This window comes from Zosterops lateralis, assembly GCF_965231275.1.
Source record: "Zosterops lateralis genome assembly, chromosome: 3".
Classification (NCBI taxonomy): Eukaryota; Metazoa; Chordata; class Aves; order Passeriformes; family Zosteropidae; genus Zosterops; species Zosterops lateralis.
The window spans coordinates 56,051,762-56,073,804 of NC_139764.1; the positions used below are offsets into that span (position 1 = coordinate 56,051,762).

General features: G+C 40.7%; 1 protein-coding gene across 1 annotated transcript; it reads right to left on the reverse strand.

Annotated features, from left to right (window-relative positions):
* Positions 1-726: 726 nt before the first annotated feature.
* On the reverse strand, positions 727-15,539 carry IYD (iodotyrosine deiodinase). Its single transcript, XM_083858189.1, has 5 exons — positions 15,247-15,539; positions 8,893-9,087; positions 6,688-6,847; positions 5,318-5,474; positions 727-3,641 (listed from the first exon to the last, which is right to left on the reverse strand). Exons 1-5 carry the CDS (start codon positions 15,425-15,427, stop codon positions 3,459-3,461), a joined length of 876 nt encoding a protein of 291 aa, XP_083714315.1. The 5' UTR covers positions 15,428-15,539; the 3' UTR covers positions 727-3,458.
* Positions 15,540-22,043: the final 6,504 nt, after the last annotated feature.

The window sequence follows — 22,043 nt, forward strand, 5'->3', positions numbered from 1 at the left end:
TGGTGCTGCTCCAGAAGTAATGCTGCCCTGCCTCATGGCATGGCCAGCTGGATTGCTAATGAACACCAGCTGCAATATCTTCCAGCTCTGTGTTCAAGGGCAGACTGAAACCAACGCCAGTTCAGTCAGCCATGCAGTGGGAGGAGATGGACAGTTAGCCATGGTTCCAACAAATGTGATACTTATTCCTTTAATTATCTGGATTGTCATGCAAGCCACTGTGTTGCACCCGATTTCTGGCAAATTTCAGACAGTGGGAGTCCTTGAATACATACAAATTTGTCCACATGGTTCAAGGAAGAAAGATCCCAGGAACAGGGAGAGCCAGTTGCTGTCTGCAGCTGCCTAATGGAAGGATACAGGGAAGATGAAGTCAGACTTCTCTGGGAGATGGGTGGCACCAGGCCAACAGGCAATGGACACTAGTGAAAACATGGGAAAGTCCTTTTGCCTATTTTTTTACCTTGAAATTGAACATATGCCAACTAGGTACCCCTAGTAAAATGTAAAACAATTTAAATGCTAACATTTGTTTTATTTAACAGTGTGCTGCATGGAAAGGCAAAATTTATTATTATTTAATTGTATTTTAAGTAAAGACAGTGTACTTATTAGAGAACAGTGGCAATTCCAAGTAGGTTTGTCACAACAGGAGTACTAACATGCTTTACAATAGACTCTGCAATATCATCAGCAGTAGTAATACTACTGAAGTATTTCCATATGAATAAGCATTTTGAAGGAAGGGGAAAAAAAAAAAAAAAAGAAGAAAAAAGAAGCTTATTTTACTTACATTTCATGATTCCATAAATGCTTTTTGGATAGGACCTTTCCCATTTAGTAGGTGTGAGGGCTTGAGTTTTTAAACTGGTATGTGTACTTTAATATCCAGAATAAACACATAGAGAAAAAAAGAAAACCATTAATCTTCTTTGGTGTGAAGAGGTGTATTGGTATATACCAAGGCTTATTATTGTGACAATTTTTGTGTATTTTTAAAACTGCTTTAGTTCATTTTTTTAAAATTATGAAAACACACTAGAAAAAGCCTTATATATGCAAGCTCCTGCTGTTTGAAACTGAATTAATTTAGTAAAGTTTCTCTGAGTGTCATCTATTTTTCAGACTGAGACCAGGCATAAGTAATTTATTTCTGTAGCTGAGAGTTTATTTCTGTAGGAAAGATTGCAACATGACAGGGATTCAGTCCTCCCTCTGTTGATGAGAATTCAGAACTAAAACATAGAAGTACCAGCAGGTACAAACTGCTTGTGAAGGGGCTTGATGGGGCACAGTAGTATCTGCACAGAAGGAAAACGTGCAAGAGTGACTTTAATATGTATTCTTGATAGCTGGGCACCTGCAGCTTATCAGCCTTCACTTGGTTCAGCTCATACCTATCTCCCTTACTAGTTTTTAGACCTTGACAGTATGTAGACTAAGGACTTCCTTTCCTTTTTTTTTTTTTTTTTTTTTTTTTTTTTTTTTTTTTTTTTTTTTTTTTTTTTTAAATTTTTTTTTTTTTATTTGAATGTAAGCCTGCATAAGAAATTTCCTGCCATAGCTGTACCATCAAGAACATGAAACAAGCTAGTACAACAGATGAAGTCACCATATCTGCTACATGCCAGCAAAATGGTCTGTCAAGAGGAAAACGGTTTTTCCCACTAGGTGACAGAGGCACTGACACGGCCAAAATCTATCCCTCTGCAAAATATTATCCCTTCCACTTGCTCAGCTGACAAGTGATGGTAAATGGGATTTGACTTGTAGAATCATAGAATGGTTTCAATTGGAAGGAACCTTAAAGATCCTGTAGTTTCAGTCCCTTTACTGAGCCTTCCACTAGACAAGGTTAGACTTTAGATAAGGAGTGAGTTAACTCAGAATCATAGAATATCCTGAGTTGGAAGGGAGCCCCAAGGCTCATTGAGTCCAGCTTCTGGGCCTGCACATCACAGTCCCCAGGAGTCACACTGAGTGTCCAAGAGCACTGTCCAAATCTTCTTGAACTCTGTCAGGCTGGTGCTGTGACCACTTCCCTGGGGAGCCTGTTCCAGTGCCCAGCCACCCTCTGGGTGAAGAGCCCTTTTCTAACACCAGCCTAAACCTCCCTGACGCTTCAGGCCTCGGGTCCTTTCTTTTCACTGTCTTTGTTGTTCCTCCTTTGGAGCCTTTCTAACAACTTTATGTTATTTATTGTGACACCCATAACTGCCCCCAGCACTGGAGGTGAGGCCACCCCAGCTCAGAGCAGAGCAGGACAATCCACCCCCTTGCCCAGCTGTGATGCTGTCCCTGATGTCCCCCAGGACAGGGTTGGCCCTCCTGGCTGCCAGGGCACTGCTGGCTCATGTTCAACTTGCCTTGGACCAGGACCCCCAGGTCCCTTCCTACGGCACTGCTCTCCTGCATTTCATCCCTCAAGGAGGGCAGAAGCCAATTTGGCTGAATGTGCCTGACGTTGGAGGCAGCAGAGACCAGGGTGGGGAAGTGTTTCTCAGAACAGAGAGCTCTGCAGGAAGGACGCGTCTCTTCCAGCGTTTCCCCTCTGGCTGCCGGCCCCACGAGGGGGCTCTGCCCGCCCGGGCAGCGCCAGCGCCAGCCCTTCCAGAGCGCTCCCGAATCCCTGACTGCGGCTGACGGGACAGCTCCTCCCACCTGTCAGGGGCTCCAAAGCAGTTTCAGTTTCAGGCTGTTAAACTGGTACAGCTGTAGGTAAGAACAGGATAACCAGAATAGTAGTTCCCTCTGCGCTGCTTCCAGTGGAAGCAGCAAAGTGCCGGGGGCACGATTGATGGGTACCGCATGATCTAACTGTGCCTGAACATGTGTAAATAAAGGGTAACAAGCAAATTGCTTGTATGCCTTGTTCCCACTAAATTTCCCCCAAACTAAGACACTCGTAGCCACAATAGCTTAAAAAAGCCTGGTGTAGAGAAAGTTTTTGAGATCAATCAAGTAGAGAAATCCTATTGTATAGGAGGAAAATGGCATCTTTCTACACATAGCTGAACACAGTAAAGGGGAAGGGGCATTTAAACAGTACACACTGACCAAGATAAGACAGCTCAGTTTGACCTCTTTGTATCTTTTAATACAACCTTCATTAAAATCCCTAGGTTAAAATAACTGTGTAATGGCAATCACAAAACTATAAGGAAAAAATATATATTCCAGTTCAAGAAGAGATTTGTCCCCACAATGCATGAGAAAAATCAAGTGATGAAAGCCATTTAAATGTCATTGTACATATCCAATGGAACAATGCCCTGGTCAGACAGGTAACAGCAGCTGTCTGAGGCACAGTGCTTGACTGCTCACTGCTGTCAGTAGATTAAGAGCACGAACAGAAATAGAGGTATAACAGCCAGAGTAAAGGCAACATAGGGGGATGATGCACAGAAACAGCAGTGACAATGCCAGCTTTCAGCAGGGATGGTCTCCTGGCACGGGGCTCACATGAGCACCATGATGTCTTCCAGCGGTTTCCGTGTCAGCGCAGGCACAGTGGCGTCTCTCTTGGGATAGCCAACGGGGAGCAGCAGCAGCAGCTTCTCGTTCGCTGGGCGCTGCAGCAGCACCCGCAGCTGGGGGCCACAGTTCAGGGGTGTGGAGGTCACTGTGTACAGCCCCGCGTTCTGCAGCAAGACAGACAGTGACAGTGAGACACAGGCCTGTGCTCTTTAGTTGTAGTGCTTGTTCCCACCACTCCTGTACACATCCTTCTGTCAACTAGTCCAGAAATGCTGTTCCCTTAGACCTGCTGCAGGCGCTAGAGCACCTGATTTACTAACAGCCCCAGTGGCACCATAAAAGATGCGTGCTCTGCTTACAGAGTGGTAGAGCATTTCTCCACCACAGCGACTGCACAGTCTGCCTGCCATGGATGCTGCTCAGAGCCAGAGCCTGCCTGCCATGCTCAGTGTGATGGGGGATCCATGGCCACAGGGAAGTTGAGAGGCAATTGTGGGGATATGATTGGAATGTCATCCCATGGTGCTGGTGGTTGGACTAGATGATCTTGAAACATCCATTCCAAACCAAACTATTCCATGATTCTGTGATCTGACTCATACAGAGAATTCTTTCAGTTCTTGCCTCCATAGAGTTGGCAGGAAGATGCCTTTACAGCCTTGTGAACACTTGAGTTTCTCCTCAAGAGCTGTACCTTGCAGGGACAGGGGGCACAGGCTCTGCCTCAGAACCTGTCACAGGAGTCTGTTGGCATCTCTCACAGTGGCCATTGTTATGGATTACATCAGAATCCCAAAATAAGTCTATGCATCACTCTTCCTCTCATTCAAAATCTCACAAAAGTCCTAAAAAATCTGGGCAAACAATAAAAAGCTGACATCATCCAAGGTGTGACCACACAACTGAGTCACTTCCTGAGAGCTGCACATGTGGATTTCAGTCTCTCTGTCTACGCAGTGCAAGCATTTGGGGAGGCTTTGAGATACAAGTCAGTCAGGGAGAGGTGCCCAGGAAATGCACCTGTCATGTTAAGTAATCTCTAAGATCTTCTCAAGAGGAGAAGAGCTAATACTGATGGTGCTGAGTGCTGCCTGAGGAGCAGCAATGCACGAAAGAAAGTGTCATTCAAAACAGAATGGAGGAGAAATGGCAGTGCCTGGTAGGAAATTGGCCTAATATAAGAGGAGGCACCTTGCTGTTATCTTGCTGACAGGCCAGGTTAACTATGAGAATAGCTTCTCTATTTAACACTTCTGTGAGTACATCAGATAGAAGCAGAACCTAGGACTGAGAAACCACTGAGAAAATCTAACTGGCTGGTGTCAAACATGCTGAGCTTTAGAGATCAGTTCACTTTCAGAAATGCCTCAGAAAGACTGACTGAAATAGTACAGCCTGTTCTCTGGAATATGCCCCTGAATTTTTTTTTTCCAGCATTGTATACTAAAAGTGGTTTGGTGTCAAGCTGTTTTATAGGGATTACTGAAAAGAAGGGGCCAGTGTGGCACCACACAGTCATGCTTGGGTAGTCTGAAGAGCCTGTCAGCCCTGTTAGCATAAGGCAGAAACCACAGGGGCTGAAGCCTGTGCTGAGAGAAGAGTGACAACTCTGGAAGCTACATTATATTTTTCTTCCTGTTAACCAGTACTGAGGATAGAATCACCTTCTCAGATGTAGACCTGTGTAGAATAACTTTAAAACTCAAAACTAAGACATATTGCCAGGAACTGAAAATATTAAAATCTAAACTAGTTCCCACCCTCGTTGGGCAGAAGAGTCTTGGTACATAATCCAAACTAATAACATTGACTTCACAATATGTTGGTTCTGTCAACTTACCTGCAGTGCAGCAAGCAGGATACCACAGGCAATGGAAACACTGATTTCATTGTAGTAGTGGGTCTTCTTTTTGCCATTTGGAAGTCGCCCATATACCTGCTTGAAAATGAGGATCAAATACGGAGCAGTGTCCAAGTACTCTTTGATCCAATTTGTTCTGCAAAAGAATGTTTAAGACATTTATTTTGCAACCTTCTCGCTTTTCTGTAAATTACATTTACTGTCTGCAAAGGGGCACTAAAAGGTACTTGACAATTATAGCAATAAACTAAACCTTAGAACATTTACTGCAAAGGATTAAGTATTATCGGCTTAAATAGAAACATTTCAGAAAGAAAAAAAAGCTTGAATGGACTTCTCAATTTTAACAGATTTGGCTGAGGGGTTGATGTGCTCACTCTGAAGAGTGGAATTGCATACAAATAAGAGAGAGTTCTTGACCTCTTATCTATGAACTGGTCTCATGAGCATTTGCCTTTGAGATTATTTAATTCCTGGAATTTTGCAGATTTGCCTGTTACCAGCAGTGTCAACTTTTTTATCATTGCAGGGAAGCCTGCTGTCAGAAAAGTTCAAAACTTTTTTGTCTAAAGTCTAAGTCTAAATATATTCCAATGGCAAAAATTATTATTCTGTTCCTAGGTATTTCATCCCTGCTACAATTCATTTGGTTTCCAATTTCTTAAATGATAATCATGACATTGGATTTAGACAAGAAAATGAGTGCTTTCTACTGGTCTCATTCAAAACATAAGAACTTCTGGCATTTAGTTGTTTGCATAGTACATAAATTTGCACAGCACCTAAAAACCTGAAAAATAGTAACATTATCAAAAAAGTAGGGGAAGTCAGCCCTACAAAGCTTTGTGACCAGGCTCCATTTGACAAGCCAAGACTCAGTAGACATCTTCCCATTGTGTGAAGTTAAGCAAGTCAGTCTGACTTCAGAGGGCATTTGGAACAATTTAATATTGCATAATTCAGCACTTGGATAGGGAAAGGCTTTGGAGCTTCCTCAGTTGGTAGCAAACCTTCCACTGACTTTGGGAGCTTGACTGTTTGGTAAACAACAGAAAAAATCTGGGACAAGTGTTTCAGACGCAGAGCTTACATAGGAAAAAATAATGATGGAGCCAAGTGCTTGGAAAACTTTCAAAATAGAGAGCATGTAATCCCTTCTACTGGAAGCAGTTTTATGAACCAGCCACCAAGGCACAATTCTACACATATTTGTAAGTTTTTGTTTCCAAACATGGATTTTAGAAAAATACTAAAAGTGAGAGGGAGGAAGAAATAGAAAATTATAAAAGTCTTTCCTACACTGAAACAACAGCTCTCTTCACACCTCTTAGGTAACTGACTTTTCATACCTCAATCTTTTCAGGTCATTAACCCATCTGTCTCCCATCCTTTTTTTGTAGTTGATTTCCTCTTCTTCTTCTACAATTTCACGAATCTTATGTTTTAAATTCGGATCTTGCACTACCACAAAGGTCCAGGGCTCAGTGTGTGCTCCACTAGGTGAAGTACCTTCATGCAAGAACAAAAGTAGAAACCCAGGAAGGAGGGTGGGCAGTGAGAAGTGACAGCTCTTCCTTGTGAGCTTTCAGGCTGACCAGCTGAGCAATGGGAAAGCAAGTAGATGAGATGGGAAGAAAAGGACTAAGTTCTGGCAGACAATCCCGTTCATTTCTTTCTCAAAGAATGTGAAATCCCATTGAAGAACAAAGGTTAGTCCTTTAATACTGCCATCTTACAGGAAGCCAATGTTAACAATTTGTAAAAAATTCCTTTTTTGGTGGTTCTTATGATGAGACAGTAATATGGTGCAATATATATGAATGCAGAAATGTTATTACAAAGTGTTGTACCAAAAGCAGAGCTTTGTCTGAATACACAGCCAACTCTGACAAGTGGTTTTAGCTAAAGGGTGAAAATAATGGCTTTCAGGAAAACAAGACTAAGTGACCTCCTGCAGGAAGCTGTCACTGACTGACAAAGATAAGGAGCTGTACAACACAAGACATCTGCCATAGAGCATACAGGTTTGAGTTGGTTGTCCCAAAGACAGCTGGTGTTTATAGGTGTGCACGTATTAAATCTGTACTTGCTCACTCACCAACACCACTGGAGAAATATTTTAACTGCCTAGAAGTTAAAAGCCAGAAGCTGAAGAATATATATCTGCGCAGGTTCACAGATACATAGATTAAGAAGACAGCTTAGATCTCTCTGGTCCCTCATACACATTTAAAAATAATTGAAGAACTGAATGCATGCAATAATAAGGACTGAATTTAGTTCAAGAAACACTGAATAAGCAGCTTGAACTCTCTTATATGAAAATGTTTTTATATTGTGAACCTTACCCCTCCTCAGGTTTGGGGGTAAAAACTGATGGCATTCATGCTTCCCTTTGTTTTCTTTTTCTCCACACAGCCTTAAGCTTTCAGGGTTACTAAGTACTTCATCTGCACGCCAGGCTTGTTTGCTTTGCTGCATTTGCCAAAACATGCTCAGTGTTTTAATGACTCCTAGTTAATTAGAGGGAGATGGAGACTCGTTACAGTGCAGTAACAAAGCTGCTTACAGTTTTTAAAGGGAAAATAATGCACCTCAAATGTGAAGATTCTTTAGATTGTTAACCCTGCTAAAGGCCACTGAATTTTTCTCTAAAGCAGCTTGAGAATATTTTCTATAGTAGCAGCAGCTGGCTCGTAGAATAAGAGAAATCATGAGGGTCAAGACCACTCCTGGCTGAAGTCAATGCTACTAAAGCAGAGATGTGATTAGACCAGGATGTGACAGTAATGACTTGATACTCATAAATTCTCAACAACAAAGATAATCAATTTCTGACATTCAGTCAAATAACCTCTATTAGGGCCCTCAGCATAACACTCCCATCATGCAACAGGGGTCTGGCAGTACCCTTGGAAGGACTGGAAAAGGTTTTTTGTCCTAGACGGAAATTCTTTCCCTTTATTAAGCACCAACCATTTACGTCAACTGAAATATTTTGCATGGCTGAGACAATTTAATCTATTTGTTTGTGGGGGGACCTCAAAAAAAAACCCATATATGATAAATATCATCATCAAGCATTAAGTTTTAAAGCATGTGAAGTACACATGGCTTGGCATTTTTGAGAAAACACTTCAGTATTTCTATTTGAAAGATGTCTTGACAAAGCACACAAATTATTTTTAAATAACATCTTTTAAAGTTGAAAATGAAGTTATTTGTTTCATGCTGTTCTTCTTCCCTTATGGGTGAACTGCAACTGAAAACCTTCCCTTTTCATGCTTCTTCCCTTATGGGTCAACTGCAAATACAAAGGAATTTGGAGTACTCCAAGCCAGTCTCTGACATACAGTCATTCAAGCTGAGTAATTTCCAATCAATCAATGGGTGCTACGGGTACAGATGCTTCCATCTACAGGTGAATCTAGGAAGACCATGAGCAAAATTCCAGTTCCCTTGGCTTTTCCACACCACCTTTGCAGTTACACAGCTGAACAGCAATGCTGATCCTTTTTTTCTTTTTCCCAGACCTTGAACCACTCAGTACCTACCTGCTGTTCTGATGACATTTTCGATAACCTCCCTGGGGACTGGCTCATCACTGAGAAACCTGACAGATCGCCTCTTATTTAGAAGCTCATAGAATGTCTGTGACCTTTTAATCATTTCGGCCTCAGAGTAGCGCTCGCCAGTGAAGGGGACATGGGCAACATTTTCTTCAAGTCCTTGCCACTCTTCCTCACCCTCTGCAAGAAAACACAGGTGATTAGGGATTTTTTTTTTTTTTCTGGAGGATGCTGTTGATATCCTTGGCATTCACACCGTAATGCACCTTGTCCTGCACTGACGTACACTGCACTTCTACTCCACCAGTAAGGCAAAGTCTAAAGTTCCAGTTGACACAACTCCTTGATTCCCAGCTCCAGCTACTGAATAAATACTTTGTTTAAGTACCAAGAGGCAGGAGTGTCCTGGCTGGCTCTAGCAAGTGTGATCCACAAAGAAGTCATTACCTTCTCCACTTCAGCCTGCAAGCCTGCTTGTAAAAATGGGTTACAAACTGAAACAGCATTGAAAATGTGGACAGGCTTCCAGCCCACTTTTCTCAGCAAGTAAATGTGAACATGTGTGTTCCTTCTTGAGCTGTTTAATAAGGAAAAAATCAATTAAATTACCGAAGTTAAGGAGAGAGCTTAACTACCAATATGTGTAAAATCTCCTCTGAAGAGCTGAATGTCAACTTTTTCCATATTCATATTTCATAGCAGAAGCATTGCAAGTTTTGGCGCTGCAGAAATGTGACTTTGTGGTTAAGCTCTTTGGTTTCCTGATACTTTCAGCATAAGAGGAAATGGATGTCAGGCATCTATATTTAGGATAACAACACATCAAATGTAGGATTGTGTGTTTCTTGCCTTTAATTTAAGAACTCAAAATTATTCTCCATTTCACTGAAATCTGTCTGTTTATATTACAAAATGAATCTTCTGTTGTCTCTGAGGCCTCTTTCTCCCCCATATTCCTAGAATCAGCACAGATAGCATTTTTTTGCAGCTATGATGTGGAAGTTAAAGCCATTTAAATGCTACATTTTGACTAGTCAATAGTATTGGGCAATCTCCTACAAAGAGCTGAGTCAGGAAAAAATATTCCAGTTCTTTTTCTGTTGCTATTAGGGTATTATTCCCAAATCATAGCCATCTCCAGCACAAATTCAAACAGCAATTACTTCAGTGTTTTAGTAGTATGCAGTTGCCTTAGAGACCAGGCTGTTTTTTTGTTCATTTTAAAAGCAGTGAAATATTCACAAGTGTAGTTCAGCCTGTGCAAAGGAGTGAAATAAATCCAGTTTCATAAATTGAATCTAAATGGAATGGTTCTGGTCCCTGAACAACATACATTTAATTTAGTGTACAAATAATTCACCCTGAAAATTTGTTTTGTTTAGCATTTCATGCCTGTGTTAAGCACTCTTGGTCACAGTCTGTAAGGACCTGGCTCCAGGTTAATGGAAAGCAGTGAGCCCTTGTAAAAAATATTTTTGTGATCATCTTGCACGGTCAGAAGTAAAAGGGTGCCTCTTGGTAAAGTGATAATGGCAATTCCCTTTGTGGTTTACACCCAGTAAGACAGCAATGCATGCTTGCTTGTTTTGTGTTGTGGGGGGGTTTTCCCATGTAAGTAGAAGAAAAGTGAAGCTGCTGTTTGGTCAAGATGAACAGTTTGGTTCAACTCCATAATAAGGTGAAAAAAGAGTTGTACTTTCAATGATTTTCAACATAAGTGAAATGGCTAATCAGAATGGAAAGCCTCAAAACACTCAACAAGGGAATACTGGCTGAAGCAGAAGACCTAGAAGTGCAGGAAATGACACACAAAACCAAAACTCTCCTGGCAAATTAATTTTTTTAAAATAAATTAATCTATTATATATTCTTTTCCACCATGTGTCTGCCATTCTTTCTTAGCAGTTAACATTATCCATATGCTAACTTTAAATCATTATCAGCACCATCTGTTTAGTGCACGCTCTCTATATCTCTCATTGCTGTGTTTAGACATACTCCTGTTTGTACAGTCACGTTATACAATGCCACAAGTGTCTTGTTTATATCTCTTTGTATTCCACCATTTGATGGACAACAGACACCCTGCTAGCAAGTCTATTGCCTTGTTAGCCACATTCTCAAGATTGCCATCAATTCTGTCGCCCATTTATAGTAGTCATCAAGCTTCCTGCTTTTTAAGTAAATCTGGAATGGTTTTGTCTCAGACATCCCAAATAGAATCTCATTTTAAAAGTTCTATTTTTCTATCTCTATCAGAAATTCCTCTCTGGATACATTTTAGGATGATGATTATGTTTTTCCCAGCAGTCCATATGGGAGGTTATAATCAGCCTGCAAATCATGTAATAAATTTTACCTCAGTTTGAAGCATGAGTTCTTAATTAAAAACTCATACTGAGAACAACAAGTTGTCATTTCCCTTCTGTTGGCCACTTATTTTACCTACACTGACACTTCTCTGTGTTGCTGGCTTCCAGTTGTATGTTTTTAGGATATTTCACTTTTACTCTCCCTGGTTTTATGAAAACACCACTAGATAATGTTAACAATTGGTCCTGAGACTGATCCTTGAGAAACCCCAAGACTACTGCATTTGCTTTCCAAACAAGTTTCTTCTCTAGGGAGTTGCCTCCTAAGCATACAATTCTTCTCTAATTCTCTTTTCTAGTGTAAAGATGTGCATAAGAAAAAAATTAATGCACATAAAGAAAGTTTTCACATCTTTGGTCTTAAATGCTGGGTTGCTGACCCTGTGGGTTCTTTGTCTGATTAATGGCAGACTGCTGCAAAATGGGCCACTGCAGGAATCCCGGTAGTGAATCCAGCCCTGAACTGAGTGTGACTAATAGGGAACTAAAAGAGATGGATTACCCCTACTAGTGGGTTATAAATAGTGTTAAGCAGGCTGATCCTGGAAAACTCAAGAGTGGGTCAGGGATCCTAAGCAAAAGAAGTAGCAAGTGGGAGAGGCACAGACCCTGGAAGAAAGAACCCAGCACCAAAATATTGTGAAAATCACCTCAACTGGAATATACTTGCAGGAGGTTTCTTATGATCTTAAGAGAAATAAAGTGGCTGTTATATAAAGAGAAAATCTAGTATAAGGAAAGCTGAGACGTAATCTGGTTGCTATCCATAAACCACAGGAGGGTATATACCAGGGCTGGAAGAGAATCCTTTAAAATCAAAAGGATGGAACAGATCAAATATGTATACAGTAGTATTAAATAAGTTTGGACAGACAGTAAGGTAGAGGAGGGTTTTTAACCCATTCTGGACCTGCCTTTCAGCAAGGTTAAGGAAAAGGAATCACAGAAGTCCAGTTTTCATGTTCTTTCAGCTGATGACAAAGGCTGGATGTATCTGCAGTGGCAGGGAGATACACACGTTAATGCATTGTGTCCATCTAAGTCCTGTGTTCCTAAATGATACAAAACATGGACTGTCATTGAAAAGGAGGTTTAAATTGCTACTGCCTCATCCATGTCAGTAGTAGTATTATTAAGATATCGGAAGTCTTTGAAACTGGGGAGAGGAGAAATGCTTTTAAGTGGGACAGGTCTGTTATAAGGGGTATCACAAGCAACCAGCAGTGCATTTTCAGAAGAGATGGAACATTTGGAACTTTGTGCCTTGCTTTGTAGTCTTTAAGTGCAGCGTATCATCAGTGTCCTTGCCAATCCACAGCACAACAATCTCTCAATTCTGGATCTTATAAATGAAGAAAAAAGCTACAAGATCGATGGGCATACAAACAAATCTGAAGTACTGCCAGTTAAAGCATTAAACAAATGGGCTGAGTGCTTTGCACTCAATAAAAGAACTGGGTTTCAGGCTGCTCTGAGAAACATCCATCTCTTCAGCTATGGAAAACACAACACAGACAAGCTCAGGACCACTTGGCCCTCACCATTCTACCCTTCATTGCCAGTAAGTGACCCTAGTGAGTCTGCCCAAGCAGTTCTGCCATTTACACTGAATGCTCTGCTGCTCAAAGGTATGTCCTTCTCAGGGGAAGCATCCCTGAGGGTTCCACTTCAGGGGAGGCTCATGGGGCAACAAATAAGGTCAGTGCTTTTCTGTTTTTCTAGTAGAGTGCTTCACTCTCTCAGCAAATAGACCTTGCTTTGGTCAGATACATGAATCAAAAGGCTTGGTCTTCAGCTGCCCCTTCCTATTCAGGAGACCATTGAAAATTCAGCTTGTTCACGTGGGGCAGTCCTACATTCTAGCTTTAGACAAGGCTTTAAGAATGTTTCATGTTACCTAACTCAAATTCTCTTCAGAGGAACTTAATCTTTAAGCACAAGCCAGCCTGAGGCCTTTAAGTAGAACTGAGCTTGTCTAATAAAGTAAGATACATTAATAAAATAGCAGAATTTACACAGCAGGTAAAGTATTCTTTACTATTAAAAATTTCTCTTTTTACATCCATGCTTCCATTTCAGCATCTAGTGCAGTCAGTGAAAATTTTAACACTGACAACAAGGTTAACATGTTTTGATCCTCAATTAAGGCTTTAGCAAAGCAGCAGATCCTTACTAACTCTTCTCCCCATTGCTACTCTTCTCACTTAGGCTGGGCTTTCCCTTGCTGAAGAAAAATTTCCCTATGAATGATGAAATTATTTTAATATTTCTTGAGATAAAAAACACTACTGTTTTACAAAGAATTTGGCTTGAATTACACACCATTAAGGGAAAGATCATTATTTGTTACCAAAAACAAAATAGCAAGAAAATTTAAAATTGGATGACATGGTATATTGAGAAAGATTTTATTTAAAAGCAAAAAAAACCTTAGCAACAGTACCAATATGCCTACCTGTCTAAATTTTTTGCAAGGAATTTTAAACAAGTACATTTTGAATTCAGCACCTGAGTAACAGGGAAAGCAATTAACACATAAAAGACTAAAATTTTATGTATGGAGTTGTGGCAGTGAGGCTCCTTGATAAGACCTAATTGGTTTGTTTATGTAGAGGATCTAAATGTTTTAACTGATAGAAACAGCTATAGTCTAAGATGAGAATTCATAAATTATCATTGGAACTACCCACAGAAATTCTGATTTGCAGCAATTTAACTGAAGTAGTAAGCCATTAGTGACAAAGAAATTATGAGATAATTTAACACAGAATCTAGTTTGCATTGAACAAGGAGAATATAACACATGAACTGATTTGTAAAGAAATTTTATATATTTGGAAAACAGTCAACAGGATTTAAACCCTTCCTGGTATCAACTATTTTCAGAAACTGATAAACAACACTAACTCAAAGTACACTGAACACTGAGAAAGGAGCTATAAAGTTTCTTAGAAAAAGGTTTATGTGCAGAAGAACTGTAAGTTTTTAAGATTCCTAGAAGCAGACTGAGGGAAAATGTCATTATGGGGAAAAAAATAACCCAGACAGACCTCTCAAAAAGCCTTTGAGACCAACTTGAGGGAGGGGGAAAAAAAAAAAAAAAGAGCTGCATTAACTACAACTTTAAAAAATTGATAGGAACTGAAGTCTGTAGATTTTATTTCACAAAGAAATAAAGTGAGTTTATTAAGGAGGGTAGTTAGGTTTATTAAGAAGAATAGTTAAGAAGTAAGGAGAAGGAAGGGTACATTTTGTGCTTAGACTTTTGTCCAAACTGTGAATCAGAAAAAGCTAATGAAAATAAAGGGCATTTTGTACAAGTTCAAATATGCAGCTGAGTGAACAGATTATCACCACCACCACATTTTGTTCTTAAATATTTGATCAACACAGCTCCCAACAAACCTGTCATTGACATTCTCAGAAGCCACAAATGGAGGACCTTTGTAAAAACAGTAATAAACCCATTTCCAACTTTATAGCTGGGCTGAGACCAAATATATTGCACTGAATGAAATGCAGAGAGAAACACTCTGCTCAGGTCTTCCCTTTGCTCACACTAATAAGGCCTGGGGAATTGTGAGGAATTCAGCAGGATCTCCTCTCTTTCCTTACACTGTCCATAGAGTCCCTTCATAGGCCTGAGATCTTCTGTACAGAAGAACAGACAGGAGTCTCTGAGAAAAAAAAAAAAAAAAATAATAAAAAAAAAAAATATATATATATATATATTTTATTTTTCCTTGCACTCTGATCTGTGGGGTCTGGAGGAAATAGAGATTTACACCAGCAGTGACATGGCATGAGGACTGCCTCCTTCCTGGGAGCTGACAAGCTCAGGGCACAGCAGCAGTGTTGCACTGAGCACTGCTGTCACTGTGGAGAAGTCCAGAAGATTGCACCTCCTTTATTCATATCAGCAGATAAAATTCAAACAATGAAAGTGTTTGGATAAGATTTCTCTTACCTTCTTCTTCTAAGGGATGGTCAGTGCCATCTTTTAAATCTTCATCCACCCATGGGCGAGATGGGTGCTTGGTTTTAGTGTCACGTTTTTCCTTCTCTCCATTCGTCTTCTTCATTATTACCCCAAGCAAAACACATATAATGGCTATAAATACTGGTGTGAGAGAAGAAAAGAGTGCCATGACTATGGAAATGTGGAGCTTTTCTTCCAAGTTCAGTAGTTTCTCGTGAAAAAGGAGAGGCTAAATAGGGAAGAGCAGCAAAGCAGTGAGCAAAAAGGGGTGGACTCAAGGTTCAATCCTCCACCCTATCTTGCTTCTACTTTTCAGACACCGCCCCCACAATCTCATCTGTGACGGGCTGCTGATGTTAATAAACAGCTCCTTCAGTTAAAAAAACTCCAGACCCAGATCTATATATTTTCTGAGAAGAAACATCTTATAAATAGCAAGCAGAGGCACTGACCATACACCTAAACGCTGTCCAGTGCAAAATAAATTAAAAAACGCCAAGGTCTTTTCAAACTCCAGACTAAAGCAAAAGACTTCTCCCCTCTTTATTGTTATGGTCATCCCAGTAATCTTCCTTGTAACAGTGATTATGAGAAGAGCGAAGTGGGAATATGACTTCTAAAACTAATGGCACCTCTTCAATATCTAACTCATAAAATTAGCATTTTACATGTATCCCAGGAATTCAGAATATCACCAATCACAAATCAGTTAGCAGCACCACCCTCAGCTATGTCAATGGGTCAATAGAACAGATAAGTAAAGGGGCAGAACTGCCTCTGCATAAAGCGTGAGTGAGACAATTCACAGACCCCTATATTCATCCTGATTATTCTGGGACAACTGACAAGAGGAATTCAAAGAATGAAAGTAAAAAATATGTGAGGGCAGCCGTGAATTTAAAAGCCATGTTTCAGCATCTTATCGAAGATTAAAAGCTGATAGGATCCTGGTATAATCCAATACAGGTCAATGTCTAAATGTTTAACTCATTTTTACCTCAGCCAGCTGCTTGGGAACTGAACCAACACAGCAACACTGATTTGCTGTCTTTATCTGGGGCTGTTGGGACATACAGGATAATAAAATGTCAGATAGCAGCAGGTGCTGAGGGCTGTGCTGGAGAGCAGGGTGCAGGAGTACTCTCTGCATGCAGCCATCAGTGTCCATCAGCTCTTCTTAGCACCTGCTAGCACCATCCTTGCCAAGCCTTATCTCATGGCACACAGGGCCATTTCTGATATACCTGCATCCATGGCAAGATAATCTGCATTTTGAATAACCCCCCCAAGGTAAATGGGAGCAGTTGTGAGTGTAGCCCTACCAGGAGATGGTGAGCCCCAGCACACTTCAGTGCTGCAGATGGCGCCTGCAGGGGATTATTGCAGTCCCCTTTGCTCAACATGAAAACCAGAACACAAAGGGAAGAGAGAATTTGGGGTATGCATAGGTTCCATCCTGGCAGGTTCTCAGTCCATACCCTGCCACTCATGCCTCTCACCCCACCAGTTTGGCAGCACTGGTCTCTATGGACAGTCACTCTAAGGGTTCCCTACCTTCCAATGCTCCAGCAGATACTGGCAGCTGCCTTGAGGATTGGCCTGCGTGTTGGGAAGCACAGATTAATGACTAGGTTGCTGCACAAGAAGAGGAATGTGTGACCACACTGGCAGGCCACACACAATCATAGTCTGGCTGACAGTGCAGACATGTATCCTCTTCTGATACAAGCTCCTTGTGTTAAAAGGGCAAGGTCAAGCAAATTGCACAGCTGTGCACATATTGTCCAGACGTGCTTGGAGGCAAAATGAAACTGCCTCAAAGCTTGTACCCAGGCTGGGCTTTCTCAGCTGCCCAGCTCAGATACAGAATAAATAAATACTTTACTGCTGTTGCAATCTACATCCTGCTCCAACACACAGGCCCCCAGTTCCTGTAGGTACCAGTCCTTATAGGCAATATTTGTGATCTGTCTAAGAAGGGTAGCCCCAGAACCAGCCAAAGGACTGCATTAAACCATCAGAGATGTAATAAAGAGGACATGCAAAAGTTGTGCTTATGTTCCTAATCTAATCCAATACAGTAAAGTTGTCAATTAACTTCCATCTACCTGTGCCTGAGAAGACAATTTGCTTGAAAATCCAAGCCATGTCTTTCCTACTCTCCTGTCAATTTGTGACCTGGGACATGTGCTTGGATCATTGATTTGGGCTGCACATATAAAAAGACAGCAAAACCAATACACTCTATTGGAATAGAAACAATTGTCATGTGCAGAAAAAAGAAAATATGTAAATTTATCCTCTCTCTCCTTGATTTAGAGTAGATATTTAAACTCATTTGTCCCACCTGCTGGCTGTCCAGTCATGGGGAGAGGTACTTTACCTAATCCCAATTAGAAACATTAAATTAATTCATGAGACTAAAGAAGGAACCTGCAATTTCATCAGACACATTTTCAACAGCCTACTCTGTGGCAAGAGAGGAAAACACAATGTGGTCTGAATGGCACTGACTGTTTCTCCCACAGGGATTATATTAACCTTGAATATTCACACACACATAAATTAGGATCTGGATGCTTTGCAGCTGAGAATCCATCCTATGAAGAGACAGGTATGTGCTGAAAGAGAGAAGCAATATAGAAGGGTGAATGATGTTTTTTTAAAATTACTTCTATTTGCAATGCTGGAAACTCTGTAATAGCTCACTGTTCCAGAATAACTTTGACTACCTTAGAGGTGATATTACTTTTTCTTTTGTAGAACAGAGAAAGAAAGAAAGTTAAATGAAAGCCCCTTTGGTATTAACTTGAGCAAAATCTGTTTGGTGCTACATATTGAAAATTTTAGGTTGAACTTCAACCTCACAGAAACCCCAGCCTGCCTTGTTTAATTAAAACCTGAATTAATTTAAATAACTCTATATTGTAGACATTTAGAACAGAAACATGGTGATGTCTTGAGGAACTGTGGGAAAGGGTGAGTGGAAAGAGTTAATTTTTGTACAGTAGATTTCAATCAGTTTTTCTGTTACATTTTTTTTCCAATCCAAGCTTTATAGAAATGTGATTAATGTTATCATGACAAATTCAAGAAAATTTATTACAATTATTTATTCTGTTCTACAGTAAACTCTAAAGACTAGCAGCTGAATTTTGAGGGGTTATTTGGGTCTCAAAAAGTCAGGAGAAACTTTATGAATAACCGTACTCCTAAAAATTAATGGAGCTTTTCTGACAAACATGGAAAGAAGTTAGAAAATGTTGATAAAAGTACAACAATTGAGAACATCAAAGTACTCCACTATTACTGCATGAGAGACATGTAAGCACTCCTAAATAGTACAGACCATCATTACTAAAAGCTTCTGGTCCCAAAATCCTTTATTTAATATTTCCCATTAAATTCTGTGGATATTCTGTTGTTCTTCTGAAGGGGGGGAAAAAAAAGTACTCTAGTATCAAATATAGTCCTTTATATTTTTTTCTTCGAAGTAAAAATGTGTGATGAGCAAATGCCAGTAGTGGACACTCCTTTGGTGGGACAGTCACAGAACAATCACCTATGACCACGAGATGGTCACCTGGTGGGCACGTGCACCATTGTAGGCTGCAAGGACACTTGAAGTCAACAAATGACACCTGCTCATCACTCATTTTTACTTTGAGAAGTCTCTTTATTAGATAACTCTTTAGTACTCGCTATTGGGTGCTACAGAAAATTAGTAAGATCTAAACATTCAAAAAAGAATCAAACACATCTATTCAGAATTTATTAACTATCAAAGGCAAAGTATGGTAGTTAAAACACCTAATATAGGAAGTCTCTGAAACTTAGGAAAACATATGGAAGGAGGGACCATTTCATGCAGTCCTTAGCCTTCTTGTTTTTCTTAATGATCTACCTTTGGCCTTATACACAGCCTACAGCATTTAATATCCTCACATGGCTAGGATTTGATACAAAGAGTCATTGTGGTGTAAGAATGGAATTACCTAATTTAGTGCTCCCACTAAAGTGAAAAGCATGATCCACTCCCCTCCTCATCCTCCCTCCAGACAAAGGGCAGATATCTGTAGCTGAGATAAGAAAAATTTACTGGAAACAGCAATGAGATAAGAAAACTGTGTTTCCTTCTTGCCTGTTGGTGGGAACACAGTTAGTATTTTGCTGGTTTTTGTCCATGTCCATGAGAATGTGACAGTGTTCATCTTGCCACTATACTCCAATTTCCTGGGCAGGTCCTTTAATCTTCCTTTGTTTTATGGCAGAACCAGCCTTCAGGAAGATCTGGGTTATCTTTTCTCCTTTCTCAAAAAGTTTCTCTACCATGTTGCCCCAGATGATCATGTCATGAAATAACTGCAAGTGCTCTGGAGCCTCACCTTTCTCCAGTGCAGCCTGGATCAGCCCATGGCAGATGGTGGGGCTGTGTTTCCACCCCTGGGGCAGTCGGTTCCAGGTGTACTGCACTCCCCTCCAGGTGAAAGCAAACTAGGGCCTGCATTCTGCTGCCAGAGAAGTGGAGAAAAACACATTGGAAACATGAATAAGCCACATCATCCTCCTTGGAAGTGAGAATCCCTTACTTCTGCCTCCCTCTGATGAAGTACATGGTATAGATTAACAGCCTGGACACAGCCACACAGCTCCAGGCTCTGCCACCTCGTGGCTACTGCTAAAAATTAACCTGTCCTTGGCCGACACTAGGATAGAAGTCTTACTGTAGTGAAAAGCAGATCTGTGTTAAAGAGAACAGTAGTAGAAATAGAAGAATTCTCACATTCTGTATGTTCTGTGAATGTACAGAAATGAAGAATAAGATGAAGGAGGTGCTTGCAATAAATACAGCACGAGTCTGTGGGAGAAAACCTGGTTTTGCATTGGTCTGGCTACAATTCCCATTGCAAGTGTCCTTTACTGAACACTATCAGTTACACATTTACAAGGAACACGAAGCCTCTGTTTAGACCCTCAAGTGATACACCAATATGTGGTGATGAAAGGGTTAATTAAAAAAAAATAAATCTGTGTTTATAGTTAGAAGCAAGAAAAAGTCACCACTGGGTATTGTCTAGAGACACAATAAAATACATTTGCTCAGAAGTGAGTTTCACACTGAAGCTTGTGTTTACAAAAAAAAGTTCCAAAGGCTATTTCAGTGCCATCCTTGGTCAGCTCCCAAGTCAGTATATGCCTGCTATGGGCAAGGCAGAACCATGCATGAACTACTTAATCCAATTTCCCAATCAACGCACTGAGACAAATGTCTGGGATCAGCTGAAACTTATCTATTAGGTATCGGCATTACTAAAAATATCATTAGCTTAATAAGCATCTCCATCTCTGTGCCATATCTAGCAATCCCCTCCTGTCTCTGCCAGTGACCAGCACAGGGTGCTTCTGAGCAAGGTGACCCTCACTTTTCTGTTGCCTTTTGCCTCTCCTTGCATTCACATATACAACCACCCCTTGCCCCAAGACAGCTGTATGATCTCTTTATGACCCCTGGAGATATCAGATATCTTGCCCTGGAGCATTAGATTTGATTATCTTTTTCATTAACTTAGCTCAGATTGCCACAAATGTTATTAGTGCTTATGAACTACTCTTTTGAAATCTAACAGTACAGTGGGTAATAGAATTACATCCCTTAGCAACGAAAGCACAAAACAACAGAGCACCATGCAACAGAGCAATTCTTTCCATTTGTCCTCAGCACCCTTCACTTGCAAACTCTCTGTGTTCATTACAGGCAGAAGAAACAACCTAACTACCGACATGATTCACTGGTATCTTTCTAAATAGAATAAGCCATTTATTAGGATCTGACTTATCAGATAAACTGTTAGTTGTGCTCAATAGGACAATTTGGGCTCCTAAAAATATTTCTGATTTCAGAAAATAACTTAAATTTGCCTCCAGATTCATAGCAGAACAAGAAATTTGCTGTTGCTGTACCATTGTTACTACCATTAAGCTGTAGGTGTGAGTTTCCACATGGCAGGAATCTGGTGGACATTAGTGCTACTCAATGAAGTAAAGCTGCATGGCTGAGTTTTCAGAAACTCACTAAAACTCTAAACAAAGACTCTGAAAACATCACTGAACTTAAAGGCAAACCACTAACTGTCTCCAGATAACACAGACCTTGGAAGATATTTGCACCAAATTGGGGCAAAATTAAGACAAAATATTATTTTTCCACAATCATTTTATGTGCAGACTCATAATAGGCTATGTTCAAATCTGTTTTATTCTATGAGTTACCTTTGATACCAGCTGATGAGGGAAAATAAAGACCATTTCTGAATAGCCCCATGGGAACGCACAGCCTAATAGACTGTTGAAACTTGTTCAGAATAGGAGTGTCTAGGGAACAGGAAGGAGGGGCAGCAATGGTCTCCTCCCAATGGCCAGCAGGCTGAGTTGAGCTGCTTTTAGATAAAATATCACAGCAAACATTATCTGCATAGTGGGCTAAAGAGGTGGAGGCAGGGGCAGAATGCAGAGACAGAAATCCAAAAGGCAGATTCCATATGGCCATACTGCCCAAGGTGTGGGGCTGAAACACATGTATAGGTAGACCTAAACCAGCTCAATTTTATATCAGAGCCAACACAGTTATCACCATGCCAAAGGCTTACCCAAGACCTGGGCAAAGACTCTGACAGCTCCTCATGCTGGCATCCCTGCAGCTGCAGCTCACCAGCCTTCATCCCCAGGTCACAGAGCCCATACCTGCTCTGCCTGGGCTTCTGACTGCAGCACAGGAAACACCCCAG